Genomic DNA, 16978 nt, shown 5'->3' on the forward strand with positions numbered 1-16978 from the left:
GTTTTTCCTCCTCTATTTTGCTTAGGGTCCAGCACTCACTTCCATACGTAGCTATAGGCCTGATTAAAGTTTTGTAGATGTTTAACTTTGTCTGAACTGTTTATTACTTTTTTTAAATTTGTTTTAATTGTTTAGTCTGGGGCCTCCTGGCCGAGCGGTATCGTCGGTCCAAACGCTCTGTTAAGCGTGGAGGTAGCGGGTTCGAATCCCGCCGTAATTCTTTGTGATGTCTTTCTCTGAATTGTTCTATCTGTACTTTCTACTTGACAATGACTTATAAGACTATATTGAGCACACAAGTCAACAAATGTATGTAATTTCAATAATAAAAACCTTGTTTAGTCTCTTGTTTTTACCAAAAAAGGTTAGTTCGGTTTAGTTTATATAAGACCTGAGAATTGTCATTGATAAATATTTTAAGGAGTTTTTTTCCTAGAAAATTATAAAGAAATGAACTTCAGTGTCATAGTAATTAGTATTAATAATATATATTCCAGTTAATATTAATGGAAATAAATTCTGTAATTCTATTTTTGTTAAAAATGTATATTTAATATCATTAGAGCCTAGTAATTTATCAATATTTTACTATCAGAAACCTCAATTTAACTGAATTATTAAACATATTGATTTAAGTTTGCATTTTATTTTTAAAACATGGTCTTATTATTAATTCATATATTCCTACAATATGAATATAATCTTCTTTAAATAATGGCAGAAATTCTGTTTTTACTGAAAAGAAAATGCTTTTAAAAGTAGTTAACTCATATATCAGCTATAAAATTATTCCCTAAAAAAATTTAAGCCTATTTATTTTTTTAATTCTTTTAATAGTTCATTCAATTTTGAATTTGAATTTTTAGAATTTTGCGTTTATTCCCCATTTATCTACTGAAATAAAATTCATTAGACTAAAATAGTGAGATTTATTTGCTAGAAAACTATCTACAAATTTACTTCAATAAAATTTCGCACTTTTTTTTATAATTTTTAATTTTAATTACGAGTCTAGCAACAAAAATACCATTTATACTTTTACATAGACAATCGCTTTATAATAGTGTAAAAGAATTTTTCAAGTAATATATTTACTATATATTATGCAATATATTGGAAACTGGGTCTCTGGGAAATATTTATCAATTGACAATTCTTTTAAATAATTATAAAACTTGACGATTCTCAATTATCATGTGAATCTTTATCAATATGTAAATTTAACATTTTAAGCTTTTCTTAAAGAGTGTTAAGTAGAAAGGTTATAAGATTTAAATATTGCAATTTTTGAAGATGTTATAGCTACGTATCGATTTCTTAAAATTTAGAATTCTTTCAACAATTAGATAAATGGTGAAGGTTTAATCCAGGCTGATGCATGAAATTATCCAATTAAGGTAATACCCTACTTCTGTTACTCTACTAGTGTGACGTTTACAATTAAATCAATCACTTTACGCAAGTTTATTTTTATATATTTTTGCATTAATAAATTTATATTAAAACGTGGAAGTTTATTAGCATATTTGTCTTACGTTTGACAAAGATATAAAATTTTCTAGTTTTTTTTCGCTCCTGTTTTAAATTCAGTTTCAGTTTCCGCACTAAATTTTAACTTTTTAGGTAAATTACACTAAAATAAATTATTGAATCTTAAGAAAAAACTAATATATCGACTAGAGAATTATTATAATAAATGCTGAACATTACTGCTAAAAATTAATATATTTTAATAAATCACTAGGCTTCTGAAGCCACGCTTTAAAAACGATTTTATTTTAAAAGTAACAAATTAGTGTCCAAGAAAAAAAAGAATTTTCGAATTTAAAGAATTTTCGTGTACATTCACTCGAAGTAAAAAACAAAAGAACAGCCAAGCTTTTTTATAAAAAAAACTTCTAATATTTTCTTATTACCAAACAAGATTATAAAATATTGTTGAAAATAAAAGATTCCAAAATTTCCAGAAATGTTCTTACTTTGTTGCTGCAAAATATACAGGGTGGCCGAAAAATAAGGAAATGATAAAATATCTCAATATAAATCTGATAAAAATCTCATTAAACATTAATCTAAATAAAAGAACATTTTTTCGTTGCAGATAAGTATACGCTGTGGAAAAATTGTTAATTTTTAAATTCGGGAATTTTGTAGTTAAAAAAAACTACCCCCAAAACGAAATGAAAAATCTCATCAAACAACTCAATAAAATAAATATGAGATAGAAAACCTATTTTACAACATGCATGTCTCATGATGCGAGGGGGTTAGTTCCGTGTCCTTAAATTTTTTTCAAAATGTCAATCAAGTCTATTTTTTTCTTCTTCGATTCTCCAAGTAATTCTTGAGACCTCTGATTTAAACAGTAGGTACCTATCTAATTTTCAATTTTGCGATTAAAGCACCCCTATGCATTAAAATGCAAAAGCTTGTAGGTAAAACGGCAAGAGTATTCCTATCCATGGTCATCAACTATTAAAGATATTTTAATTGAGTACGATATTTTAATGTTGAGTAAGATATTTTAATTCCGGTCTATGCGATCCGGAATCAAAATTCGCATCGACCAGCTTTCGCTGGGATTCAAACTTGGATCATCAAACTGGAAGATAATCGTTCTATCTGCTTGGTTGAATCTTTTCTACAATTGTTTTTTTTTAAATTTAAAATTAATTTATTTTTCAGGTAATGGACAAACCTGAATCTTCTGCTTCTTCCGCTGATGAAGAAAAGAAAAGAAATCCTGAAGAAAATAAATCTGTTGAAGCATCTAAGCTGGATGAAAACAAAGTAAACCCCTAAGCAGAAAGCAAACCTGGCCCGTCATCTCAACGAGTTGGAGCCGAGCTGGAACAATTTTCTGAACTCATAAACCCTCTTCAAGCACAGCATACTGTAGAAAACTCAGAATCTGCAACTTCTGAAGACGCATCGGCTAGTTTCGGAATTCCAACTACTAGTCAAGTAGCACATAGTTCTGAACCATTGACTTTTCGGCAATTTTTCAATCGAAGCTGTCTTGTAGCTCTTGATTTGTTCAAACTTGGTATTTCTTTATATATAATCACAGTGCTCTGTATCCCATATGTACTATACAGTTTGTTTAAATATGCAACTGGGTTTGGCAAAAGATCCTAATCGTAGCATGTACTATCTATTTCGTGTTTTGTTACAAAAACTTATATACTTTGATGTGTTTATAAATAAAATCCTGATTTTGTTAGTTATCTGAGTATGCCATTTTTAATTGTTCAGAAGATCTTTATGCATACCACTAGTTGATTAGGTAACAAAAGTCTGAACGCGAAAATTAAAAAAAAAGTTTTGAAATTTGTTTAAAATATTATTTCGAGGAAAGTTCCTGGATGACACATTAAAATTCTCGATGGTTTAGTTTTGTAAAGCACGTGTGGTATATTTTATATTTTAAAAGTTATATTTTTTCGGTAGTTAATATCAAAAACCTACTGGTTATATCGATAAAACTAAATTTCGAATCCCAGTAGTGGCTTGTAGATTTGAAATCTGCTCCTGGCTCGCATCGACCACAGCGCTGACATAAATTATCTTCAGTGTAGAACTGCTTTATTTTGATTTAAAAAACCTTTTACCCCTTAGGCTAACCAGGGGAGATTTTCGTGGTTTTCTTTTCCACGTAACGTAAATGCTGGTTAGTTCCATCAAAGAGTCCTAAGGCTAGTTTGTCCCAATGCTTGATCCAGGATTTCCCTTGTATTCTGGGTTGGGTTCAAAATTACATGGCTACGGAGTTGAACATTAGAAGTCATAAAAAATAAATTTGGTCTGTTGTTTGGTTTGATTGTCGTAAAATCAAAAATGATTGACTGTTCAATGTCTCTAATAAAATAAAATTTCTACCAGAAAAATTTTAATTTTCTGTTGAATTAATAGTTTAAGCAATACTAAGAGCTGTAAAGGAATATGATAGCGAAAAATAAATATGGCTTAAAATATATGTACCAAATAAACAAAGAACTGCTTTCTTACGAAAATAAGAATCATTTTTTCGAAATATTTTAAAATTAGAGGGTTTGAACAACGAATTTCTAAAAAATTTTCTTTAGCAGTTCCACAATAAATATAGCACTTACTAAAATTAGTTTTTCAAGAATATAATTTTGAGCACATTTATGTCCAAAACTTTTTTTGAAACCAAACAGTTGCATGCCATTCTTATAGGAAATCATGCCTGCTTCGTTTTGTGTAGTTCACTGTTTACTGAGATTATAGCCATGTTGTTTGAAATTTTTTTCTCCAAATTTTATTGTTTTTGCAGTATTAAATTAAAACATAAAAACTAAGCAAAATAATTTTAATTATCCTCAGCATAACTATCACTATAATTTATTAGACTTCAATTTTATTCTATTTCCTCCAAAGAATATCAGAGTTCTTAAAAAAACTTCTATTCATTTATTTTGTGGACTATAAAAAATTATTTCTCAATCGCACTTTAATTTCTAAGCTATCAATCTAAGGATGGTGTCTACTGATTTCTACTTGGTATTATATATTTTCAGAAAAATCTGACAAGTATGAAAAAAATTTAATCGTAGACTGTTTCGAGGCCGATAAATTTTTAAACCTGTTTATGAATTGATTTGCTGAATTGCCAACTTTACCCAATTCACCGCATCTCAGATCAATTTCACTAATATCTCTCATTGACTCTTATGACTTAATGATTAAATTAATCGAAAAATTTAAATGCTTAATTGTTAAAATTTCTCTCGCTGCCTGAAAAGATATGAAGTAAAATTATAACTACAATTTAAAAAACGTTAAAGAATTTGAATTTTGAAACCTAAACAACGCATCTAAAATTAAGAATTGGGTGCCTATCCTATTATATGTAAACTCTCGAAAACACATTGAAATATATAAAATAAAATTTAAGAACAGTTATGAAAAAAACTTTTCAGTTATAGGCTTTTAAAATCAGGAGTAAATAATTATCATAACCAACCATGTGTGAATATCTAAAAATTGAACAAGCAATTAAAAAATTACATTTAAAAACACTAAAACAAGTTCGTCAGAATAATGCTTACGGCGATTTACACATGCTACTTTTTGACGCGTTGATCAACATTAGGATTTCCTATCTCCAGAATAACATACCAGCCTCCGGTACCATGGTTTAGGTGAATCTTGCAATTTTTCCCTGAGTCAAAACGTCTCTTAAGAAGTTAGAATATACTGGATTGGAGAAAAGGTATGATTTCAAAATACCTTTGTAACGATGAAGGGGAAAGATAAGGGATGGAGGAAATTGAGTAACTTAGAGACGACTATTCTGTTTGTTAAGAGCATAGTTCTATAACTAGAATATTCATTTATGATTTTTAGGAACTTCAAATTACGATCCTATAACTTTTTTTGTCACTTAAAAATCTTAAATTTTGTTTTATTATAATATTTCCTTCCAGTCATATTCCAATAAAGCACCCGTATGATACTCGCTTACAAGCTTTGAGATTCCTTGTTGATTTAAAAAAGAACCTGTCATCTTCAATTTTTCTTTAAAAAATCTGTAACTCGATCACCAAAACTATTAAAACCTTTATTAGTATTCCCCTTCAGATCTATGTCTAAATTGAGGAAGTAGCCTAAGAAAAATTGCGATAACATTTCTTCAGATCATCCTCATTCTTTATTCAAATTACATACATTTGCTGGCTTGTGTGCTCAACTTTAGGCTTATAAGCCTTTGTCAACTAGAAGGACAGATAGCACAATTCAGAGAAAGACACCACGAAGATACAGCCAGGGTAACAACGGGATTCGAACCCGCTACCTCCACGCTTTGCACAGAGTTTTGCGGGTGATACCCTGGGCCAGGGAGGCCCCGGATCATCCTCAGGGATGTTTCTCAGATCATCGCCAATAGCCCATTGTACACTTCTGGTGAGAAGTAAGTAAGCTACCTACCTACCTTTATTAGCATAAATTAGATCCACAGAGGACTGATCGTAAAGACACGGTTTCTAGTAGAACACGAAAGTCAAGCAGTAAGCGGGTGGGTGACCACTTTTATCAGCCTGCGTAGGGACTGAGTGTGTGCGGTATCGGTCCTAATTAAACTGTTTTGGATCATCCTTAGAGACGTTTACCAGACCATCGCCACTAACATACTGTGCAGCTCTAGTGCGACGTGAAAAAAGTACCTACCTACCTACCTACTACCTAAATTATCCCCTATTTCTATTAAGAGCTTAAGAGCTATTTACTTGCAAACGTTGCTTTCAATTTCACTAGAGGTTCTTTGGTGTCTCCTATGTACGAAAGTACAAACTTCTCTGTCATGATCGCACATATAATTGTCTTAACATCTTCGTCCCGCAGTGGACTGATCGTTAAGACACGGTTCCCAGCAGATCACCGAATCAAGCATCACTGACTGCAGTCAGTGTGCTGGTGGATGACCACTTGGATCAGCCTGCTTTGTTCCCGAGGGTGTGTGATATCCTGAGGGTGTGTGATATCGGTCCTCTTTAAACTGTTTTACAGAAAAGTGCTCAAATTCGCGTGCAGATCGCCGGGCTACCAAAACGGAGGAGCCATCCCCTCTGCAGAGGATCAAAATTGTGATGGCATGTCTTCGTATCATCCTTAGCGATGTTTCCCAAACTGTCGCCAATAGCCCATTATGCAGCTCTAGTGTTGGACCGCACAACCGTCCCGCAGTGGACTGATCGTTAAGACACGGTTCCCAGCAGATCACCGAAGTCAAGCATCACTGACTGAGGTCAGTGTGCGGGCGGGTGACCACTTGGATCAGTGTGAGTAGGGACCGAGGGTGTGCGGTATTGGTCCTCGTTAAACTGTTCTACCGTAAAGTGCTCGACTTCGCGTGCAGGTCGTCGGGCTACCGAAGCGGGGGTGCCATCCCCTCCGCAGAGGATCAAAATTGTGATGGCATGTCTTCGGATCATCCTCCGGGATGTTTCCCAGACCGTCGCCAATAGCCCATTGGGCAGCTCTAGTGCGACGTAAATGAACAAATCAAATCAAATCAAATTGACCGCACAACCAGGAAAGTCTCTCCAACTTCAAGCTCTACATTTTTCTTGCAAATTGAAGGGAAGTGAAAATTATGATTCACTATTATAAATAAGCAGAAAAACACTTTTGAACTCCGAAATTATTTTATGACCTTGTAATTTTGTTTTTACAATTTTAGATTTTTACCTTTATAGCCAGGGTAAGTTAATATTTAGTTCAAAATTATTATCGTACAATAATAAGTAGAAATTAAAGATTCAATAATTAGCTTTTTGCAAGAAATTAAAGTTATAGTTGAAATTGTAAGCAGTAAATAAAATCAGTGCTATCAAACTATTTATGTTGATGTATCAGATAAACAATTTAATAGTGTCTTGAGCTGTATGTGGTGCTTTCCAAACATGCAAAGAAAATAGTTAATGAAATGCAAAATTTTATTCTGCAAAAAATATATATCATTGAAATATCATAATTCTCAAATTTAAATTGCTATTCACGTGCATGTAAATCAATGGTTTCTCTAATATTATGCCTTAAATAGTTAATTAGAATAATAATTTTTACTAAATTGTAGAAAAACTTGTTGCAATGCCAGTTTTTTTACGTTCATAACATGCAATCTCTAAAAAAAAGTGTCTCATCATTACATTAAATGCTATAATCTTCGAGTATTATTGAAAATTCTAATAAGTATTTTTATGGCAAAAAGTAAAACACTTTAAATTCCAGTATAAATATTTTAAAGCTTGTTATGTATTTTCCAGACACTTGTACCTCTAACTAAATAGTACCTCTAATCTATTTTTTTTTCAATTTTAAATTGCTATTAAACTAGTTTAAATTATAATGTAATATTACAGTCTTGCAACTGCTTTGCGAATCATTTATTCAAAATGTTTTGGAAGTCACAATTTCAAATTAGATTTTAGTAAAGTTGAGGTTTTCCTAGTTTTCTTTCTATATTTGAGCTTTATACGTATTGAAGATTGAGTATGATCTCTTAAAGACTCAAAGTAGCTCATTCATCCATAGAAACTGTTTTCGATGTTTGTTGTCCTTAGATTACTCTGATACGTTCATTTACTTTGTATGACGCTTTGAATAATATTTATAGATGTATTGGAGTAAATACAATTTATGATGTTAAATAAATCAATTATTTTTAACTTTATTGCGTATTCTATGCTAATTGATGTGTAATACAGATTTAAGTAATTTCTCTCTGCTAAAAAGGAAGCGTTTACATCGACATAATGTATCTTTTGTAGAAAATCTTTTTATACATAACTGCTTTTAAAATTTTAAAATATTTGATTAATCTGCAATTTTTTCGTTTAAATTAAGAACTGGATTTTAGAAAATATTCAAATTAATATAAATTATTTAAATGAATTAATAATTCTGAAAATCATGTAAAAATGTTTATACTACACTTGTTGTAAACAGTCCTTTCATATTTTTCTAATTAAAGTAAACTCACTTTGAATGCAGGATGAATCTAAATGCTCATGCATATTGCATTTATTTTCGGAAACTCTTAAGTGTTTAATGTAAAATTTTTAACGAGAATAAACTTCATAATATCAAAACCATTTAAGGTATTCTATGCAATACAACTTATTTCACATAAATATAACGCGTAGTGTAAAAATACAATAAGTGATATTTCGGAGAATTATTTAAAGCAAAAAAAAATTATTGAAAAGCAGTATACAACATACTTTAAATTTAAATTTATTAGATTTTTATTCAGTCATTTTGTTTTTATTTTTTTAAATATCATGTGTGCAAATTGTGCATTAATTAGTAAGGATCTTACTTTTGTCCTAAAAGTAGATTGGAAAAACTGCAGAATTCTCAGTAGAACTTTTTTTTCCCTCTAACTGAAGGAAAATTTAAATTTTCTTAGTACATATATCCCAGTTATTAGACTATTCTGTCTTATTTGATCTTTCAATTTGGAAATTTCGGTAAGATGTCTTAGTTGATAAAATATTAAAATCTCTAAGAAAAAACAGCTTTATTTCGTTACATTGAATTTCCAAACATTGATGTAAATATACAGGGCTGAATGCGAGTCTCCTATCCTGTATATTTGCATTAGCCAACCGGCTTGTGTAGGGGTTAGGGAACTGCCCTTGAATCAGAAAGGTTCTTGGTTCGAATCCCGGGCAAGGCATGGATGTTCTTTCTCTCCCTGTACTATCTGTCCTTACTGAGGGAGCAGCATTGGCCCGCCTAATATGGTGCCCCTGAAACAGTGGCCAACAAATCTGACCTTCAGATACCTGTATGACCTATCCTGTATGACTGTATGGTCATTCTCCAGGTGGGCATTGGAAAGAAAAACATTTGTACCATTCTCTCTTTAAGCAGGTCATTCAGTAGGAACAGATACAATCTGAAAGGCTTAAGAAATTTTAGCTCTCTCGCAGATTGCAGTAAATTTTGAAGGCTTATACTTATCGTAGCCTTAAGATCAAGTTTCTACGTAAATGTACCAAGTGGCACAGATTAATTTTAACCTAGCTCAATTCACTAAAAACGCAGGTTAGTTTCAGTCCTCCAAGAATGAGATTGGTAAAGAAATTCACTTGTTTTCTAGCCAACAACAAGTCTATGGAAAAAAATATCTGCAAGTGTTGGCTATTCGAGTGTCTTCCGAATATCATATTCCCTACCCATTAGCCATTACGGTATGGGATGAAACAAGGTTGGTCTATCAGGTTTATAACTTCTGATCTAATACATTATCTAATACATTCTTATATCATCCACGCAACTGGCTTTTTGTATCAATATGTTTCACTATAAGGAATCATTTCAGCAAAAATTTATTTCAAGAAATCAGAACGTAAAAGGCCTTTCCAACGCTATTTTTAAAGTCTCAAAATTTGAATTTTATCACATCGGACAACGTATTGATTCAGTCAAAACTACCTGAACGCCAAATGTCTCACTTTCGCTAAATTGCGGTATTGGCAATTTAAGTAAATTCATGGGTTTTCCTAGCACATGTACTTTAATGGTCTTAATTTAATTTCCAGATGAACCAATCCGATGCACCTGCTGCTGATGAATTTAACAGCATTGAACCTGTAGATCCAGACGATCCTTTAGCGGTTGAAGTAAACGTCGATGGTGAATCTCTTCCTGCTAGCCCTCGACGTAGAAGATATGCCGAAGCAAGTCCAAGGCCATCAGCTACCAGAAGATTTTTTGATTTTAGTCACGCCACCCGGGGACAGATTTGTCTTAGAGTCGCACAATTGAATGGAATCTTAATCATCCTACTGTTTGCAGGATATGGATTCTACAATTTCGTTATGGTGTTAATCAGCTATTTCGCTAAGCCCTAAATACGTCTTCATGTCAACTTCCGGGACAGCAATGTAAAGAAATCTTTTGTATTTTAACATTTTACTCTCGGCATTGTTTGATTTTTGTATTTAGTTCCTAATAAACGTTTTTGATTTTCAATTTCTTTCATTACGTAGAATTTTGGAGGTAATTGACTGAACTTGCCAATCTTTATTCAGCATAATAATTTGCCAATTATTGCCAGAATATTTTGCCAATTATTATTCAGCATAAATAATTGGCATCATTCTAAAGTGTTCTTGTATTATGGTCTCATAATTTTGAACAAGACAGTCGAGTGCCATATTTTTATTCGGGAAAATTGCATAAAACTAGGTGTATTTACAATACATGTATTTATTAACAATGTTTGGGTAAATGTTCACCTTGTATGTTGATGTGCTGACGCCTAAAAAAACTATTTCTATACACATTACAAATAGTCCAGTACTACAATCTAGTACAAAAAATAAACATGATTCCGGGAATAAGAAATAGATTGAAGTCGTTTTGGTACGCTAGTTTCAAACACTCCAGCCCGGAAGTATCATGGGCACCAGAAATAGAAGGCGGAAATTCCCCCTTTTTGATGGGAGAGAGAAGGAAGGGGTGGATAATAGCTTAACATTTTTAAATTAAAATGTTAATTTTGAAAACTGCATGATTTTTTAAAAATTAGATTTGTAAAATTTTGTAAAAATATTAAAGTTCAGAAAAATCTAATTTCTGTAATTTTAATATTATAAATATTTACATATTCATCTAAATTTTTAAATATTTACATTATCAATTAAAATAAAATAAAATTTACATTTTTCTAAACACATTTTGAGTTTAGTGAATTTCGATACAAGCAAAATCCGGTTTGCATTTTAAAAATTTATATCCATTGCTTGAGTTACTTTAAGGTATTCCGATCTTAAGGTATTCCGAAATAATTGAACGTTTTAAAGATTTTGAATGAAATCTTTAGAGCTTAATACAGTGATAGTCTTGACTCATTAGTATATCTAATATCTTCGCCAATGTCTTATCAAAATATTTTGCAGTTGCAATTACACTTTAGATTTAACTTTCTTTTTCAAGGGATTTACTTTTTGCATTGAAGAATAACAAGAATTTCATAAAAACTTTGAAGTACCCTTCGAAAGTTTATAGAAGTTTCCAGTCATAAGTTTATTTTTGGTACACTTTTTGTGGGTTTTTTCGTGACTTCATTCTAAATAATTAAAGATTTGAATAAATCTTTTGTGAATTTCGTGTTAATTGAAACCAAAACAGAGTCAAACAGTTTTTCCTTCTGCTAAAAATATTTATCTGTTCAAGTTACATCATTACTTAATTAAAATAGTTATGCTTTTAGGTGAACAAAAATTTTGAAATTCACTTTACTAGTCACGATAAAAGACCCACCATATTTCCGTGTTTTGGTTCATTAATTCCCTGCATCTGTGTTCATTTTACTACTAATGTTTTTTCGTTTTTAAACTAGCCTTGTTTATTGGTCATTATAATTACTGAAACTATTTTTAGTCCAGCTTATTATGCATTTACTAACGATTCATACCTTAACAAGCAATAAGGATTTAGTCTAAAAATTGTACTATTCTATTGCATTTTAATACTGCCTGCTCTCTGGATAAGACCAGGCGCTACCCGGGTTTGCTCTCACCCCCATGATACGAGTCTATGCTGGACTCGCAAAAGCTGCAGTGCAGCGGTGAAATAAGAAAATTATCTCACATGTAAATTACATACATAATTTTCTCAAATTGTAGAATAAACTAGAAATGCCTGCTACTTTTTCATTTGAAATTCCAGTACGTCTAAATTTGCTGTTGTAAAATAAGTACCCGGTTACCTCACTAGTGGGATAACACAGGGTTTATATGTAACTTTGGGGAAGGGGTGATTTTACTTTTTCTAGGAAAAAAATCTTTTATTAAAAAAAGTTAATTCATCGCCGAATTTATACTGTAATGAATGATATGCTGTACACAACTAAACGATGAATATAGTGTTTAAATCTGACAATTTCTAGCTCTACACAAGAGAGGGATCTTTCTATTTTAATTTTGCCTGCATTTCTTCTAAATGTTTGATTAATTTTGACTGCATGGACAGAATGAATCTTTGGTTACTCGACGCCATGCCATGATAGTTCTGCTGCTGGGTTCTTCCGTTATAGTACGGTGCAAAATTAGAAAATTTTACTACAAGTACTAGTTATTGGCCTGTAGTAAAATTTTTAAGAGTTTCCACTTTTTTTCAATAATTGAAAAAAATAAGCTATAAATAAAATGTTGTAAGGCTTTAGAAGTATTTCTCAAAATATGTTAATCATTACGAGGTTCATTTCTAAAATTAGAAAAAATTTAAGAAATAAGAGTGAAATAAAGTAGTTTTCAAAATATTATAAAATATTCATATAAAATATCTCTATTCATTAAAAATAATAATGTGCACATGAAGCGCATTGTCAATGAAAAAAATATTGATATGTAGGTGACTGGCAGAAAATCTTTTAATCACCAATTGTTATATTTTATTGCCCTATGAACAGTGACGACCTATGCGTTATAGCACATAGGAATGCACAATAAATTCGAAACTCTGGATACTTTTAAAAATAGTGTAAAAAATAAAGACTATAGCAACGGTGAAACTTTATTACTTTATTATTATATCATAGAAGTCACAACTTTTTTTCAAACAAAATATAATAACACTAGAACAAATAATATTTTTGAGCAAGTGGTAATACTTCCGATGGTTCGCAAGTCAAGTGTGACCACACTTTTTTTCCATTTCGGTTCTCTGCAGCATAAACCTTAAATGTTTCTGGATCAACTATGAAAACAAAATAATTGCTATTAAAAAATGCAACCTAATGAGTCTACGTTTCCTTAACTTTTGAAAATACAACGTGCAGTTTAACGCATCTGTTCATCTCTTTCTCAATTTATTAGAATTCGAAATCTTATGGTTATCCAAACTAATGATCCTCCAAGCCTTAAAAAAAACTTTACTTATGCTTTTTATCAACCTTAGGAGTTCTAAGACTCAGACGGGAAAACGATATAACTTTTAAGGATTAATATGTTCTTTGGAAAATTATATTCTATTGTATTAAGGCATATAATCACGTTCATTGTAGTGTATAATAACGTTAATAAATTAATACTGTTAATTTTGTTGTAGATTAATTAATAGTTTTAATTTTGTTGTTTTTGATAACAATTGGACAAGCCAATCTCATCATCAACCATTGGCCTTATGAGAATTTAGTAACGAACATGCTCCTTTCTCTTGATAAGAGAGCACCCCAAGGATGAAAGTACGTTTTAACTCAGGTATCCCACCGATAGATGGCAGCCTTCCTCATTTGTGAAGACAAATCCCTGTACCCATGGTACTTCTCAGTGACCAACCACAGGATTTTTGATTCCACAGATTTTTCAAATACGTATATTCGGACCGGAGTACGAACCGCCGGCTACCACTGCACGTTAATTTCATTATGTATCTACACAAAACTTGCTCAACTGCTACAATCATAAATGGTTACTGGTATGAAAAAAATCTTTAATGTAATATATATGGAATACCGTTGCAGCTTTTGAAATATAGTAGATCGGTTTTATTAATTATAAAAAAAAATATCTGATATTTAAAGGAAAAACTATTACCTTTCAGTTTGGGCAGCGTATCATTCAAAACCATATCAGCTTTTCCAATTTTCCTGCAATTTTCAATTGCTATAGGAGTTTTCCCAATGCTGTATTTTTGGACGATTTTCTTTTCAAGAGAAGCCTAAAAATATTTATTTATCATAAACCAACACGAATACACACAGTTTTACGTACTTATAGAAAAGTTGTTATAGAATAATTAAAGATGTAACTAAACAGTAATATAGCCATTTTTATACGACCTAACATAGAAATATTGTAAAAATTTTGATGTATCCATACTTAATATGGTTAAGTAGAAGAATTTACTAACTATATACAAATAATCATAGACAATAAGCTTTTCATACCTTTGAAACGAACACACATGAGTTTCTCTTTGGTGCATGACCATGCGCACCATACATTTCTCTCTGTATTATAGGCTCAACTGTAGGAATTGAGCCACTCGGCAAACCTATAATGCACAAAATAATAAAAGTACTATTAAATACTACTACTGTCAAGCAAAGTCAAAAGAGGCGCTTTCAATGTCAACTTAAAATTATTCTCCAAATTTAATCATCCCTGGAACTGTTTTTTATTTTTATTTTCCACAATATAGTTGCTATAAATTAGTGATAACATTCTTCCTCTTAGTTTGAGTATAAAAAAGTGCGAATGATATTGAGAAGTCTAAACTATCGTCACTTCACTTACATGTTCACTGGCAATTCATAAATGAGCAATCAGCTACAGAAAGCAATTAATAAGAATACGTTTCCATTGGGATGAGAACATGCATCATCCAATAGAAATGGTGTAAATGACGATTGATTAATTTATTCCACTCATTGATATAATTCAAGCTCCAGCTTCAACATAGCTCTATACCTATTTTTACCAAATGATGTGGGCTGAGATAGCCTGGTGGGAAGGGCGTTGGGCCCATGTCCAAGAGGTCGCGAGTTCAATCCGCCAGCCGAAGATTCCCGGTGTAGTAAAAGGAGACTTTTGCACGTTGGATCTGACGGATCACAAAGTCCTCCCCGTTCTTAAAACAAATCATACCTCAGGGGGTAATTAGTTGGAGATTGATCATTCTCTGATTCGGTTCAAAATTGCGATCTGTGAATAAATAAATAGATGTATGAATGGGTCTGTCCTAGAAGCGGGTTGTGATGTAATTACGTGCGGCGGAAGTCGAATTCCTGGCCATAGATGGCGCCACTGGAAAACAAGAAGAAGCGCATCCCCTTTGCCTTCATGGCATACGACAACAACAACCAAACGGTGTCTCATTCACAGTCTAATTTATTCGGATAATTGTTCATCAGATTTTCATGTATATTTCGTTCCTTCTTAAATATTAAGATGGGACCACTAACGCTTATGTATTTCTTATTACATTTTTACGATGGACTTTTCACCTAACCTAATTTTCTGCTTTCAATGTTTATACAAAAATTGTCACTGATGAAAGACATTTTTCTGCCGATTCAAAAACCAACCTACTTCAAAAGGATAATTTATAATATGATTAAATGATTTTGATTAATAATAAATGTTAATTAAAAAGTTTTAATGAACGGTATAGATTCCAACTTACCCATATCAGACCAAGCTACGTCTCCTCCTTTAATAATCATATCTGGCTTAACACCGAAGAATGCAGGTTTCCAAAGAACTAAATCAGCCATCTTACCAACCTACAGACAATTGAGAGAAAAAAATTATCCATATAAATAAATTTGCATACCAATTGAAATCTTTGTTTGCATGAAAGGATAGATTAAAAAAAATGGTTTTTAACTAAATTTTAAACAATAAATAAGTTTTCAAGGGAAGATTTTAAGTATGAAAAATACGCTAAATGGATGGTTTGAGCTCAACTACTGTTTGCTAAATTTACTCCGTGTTACCTTCTATATTGTTTGTTAATTTTATGTTTAGATCGTTATTTATATGGTAAGAAGTATACCGCCGAGCAATTGAAAAAAGCAATATAAATGCCTCCAAATAGATTTCGAACAAAATGGTTTGACAAGACAACTATTTTTATTCTCGTGCCAGTGCTATCAGCGCCAAAATAGAATTTTAGAAATCTGATTTTAAAAAATTTAATTTTCGGGAAAAAACTATTTTTGCAATAGCTATCAAATAAATCTTATTATTCAAAAATACAAAAATACCAAATGCCAAATAATACGAAAATGCAAGCATGTAAAAAAATTGTGTGGTAGTATACGCAATATCCATGACTGAACTGGTAAAAGAATGAATTAATTGCTGATTCTACTATTGAAAGAATTGTTTTAAACCGCTTTGAAGATTTTCCAAAAAATGAATAAATTTAATACGAGTAAAATTATTTGACTTCCTTTTTTTAGTTTCTCTACTTATTCGTGATATTTTTTGTAGTATTGTTTCGTTGATTTGTGAATTTGTTTGTTTTTTTAACTTTTTGCTAAGTTTTTTGTTTGTGTGCTTTTCGCATGGGTTAATTTTAAATATTTAGTGATACAACGGTGAAAAGGTGAATAAATTTTCACTGGGTTGAAAATATGGTGAAAAATACACAGGAGTATTTAAATTACGTTGAATTAAAAACGTAATTTGTATCTTAAAATGTAAGATTTTTCAAAGCATGACATTTGATTTAATTTCTATAAATACAAATTCTGATACGAGACATGACATGAAATTTACATAGCTAAATTTCTACGAAATAAATTAACTTTACAGCCAAATAATGACTTGAAAAAGCATTTATTAAACAAAAATTTTATTGGATAAAAAATCTTTCAAGCTAATGTTTCGAAAGATATTTTAACTTTAAATTAATTTTCGTTAATTTTCGGAAAACTAAAATATACTTTGTAGTTAATTGAACAATGGATTCAATACAGTTCTTGACTGAG

General features: G+C 31.3%; 1 protein-coding gene and 2 long non-coding RNA genes across 4 annotated transcripts in view; 2 read left to right on the top strand and 1 right to left on the bottom strand.

Annotated features, from left to right (window-relative positions):
• The first annotated feature begins 287 nt into the window (after window positions 1-287).
• LOC122268860 (uncharacterized) lies at window positions 288-3227 on the top strand. Of its 2 annotated transcripts, XR_011637034.1 has the most exons (3): window positions 288-364; window positions 1347-1397; window positions 2686-3227. It is a non-coding gene; the product is annotated as an uncharacterized lncRNA (long non-coding RNA). The 2 variants fall into 2 exon arrangements; XR_006224728.2 differs by lacking the exon at window positions 288-364 and having other exon boundaries at window positions 375-1397.
• A 3857-nt stretch (window positions 3228-7084) lies between these two features.
• On the top strand, window positions 7085-10506 carry LOC107449162 (uncharacterized). Its single transcript, XR_001584742.3, has 2 exons — window positions 7085-7225; window positions 10074-10506. It is a non-coding gene; the product is annotated as an uncharacterized lncRNA (long non-coding RNA).
• Window positions 10507-13041: 2535 nt separating this feature from the next.
• The window catches only part of LOC107449170 (uncharacterized), a 38842-nt gene continuing 34905 nt past the window's right edge, over window positions 13042-16978 (bottom strand). The window contains exons 19-22 of the mRNA XM_071185725.1: window positions 15667-15766; window positions 14429-14535; window positions 14076-14199; window positions 13042-13236 (exon numbers count right to left, since the gene is read on the bottom strand). Coding sequence (XP_071041826.1) covers window positions 13115-13236; window positions 14076-14199; window positions 14429-14535; window positions 15667-15766 — 453 coding nt within the window. The 3' untranslated portion in view covers window positions 13042-13114. The remainder of the gene's footprint in view (window positions 13237-14075; window positions 14200-14428; window positions 14536-15666; window positions 15767-16978) is intronic.

This window comes from Parasteatoda tepidariorum, chromosome 1, assembly GCF_043381705.1.
Source record: "Parasteatoda tepidariorum isolate YZ-2023 chromosome 1, CAS_Ptep_4.0, whole genome shotgun sequence".
Classification (NCBI taxonomy): Eukaryota; Metazoa; Arthropoda; class Arachnida; order Araneae; family Theridiidae; genus Parasteatoda; species Parasteatoda tepidariorum.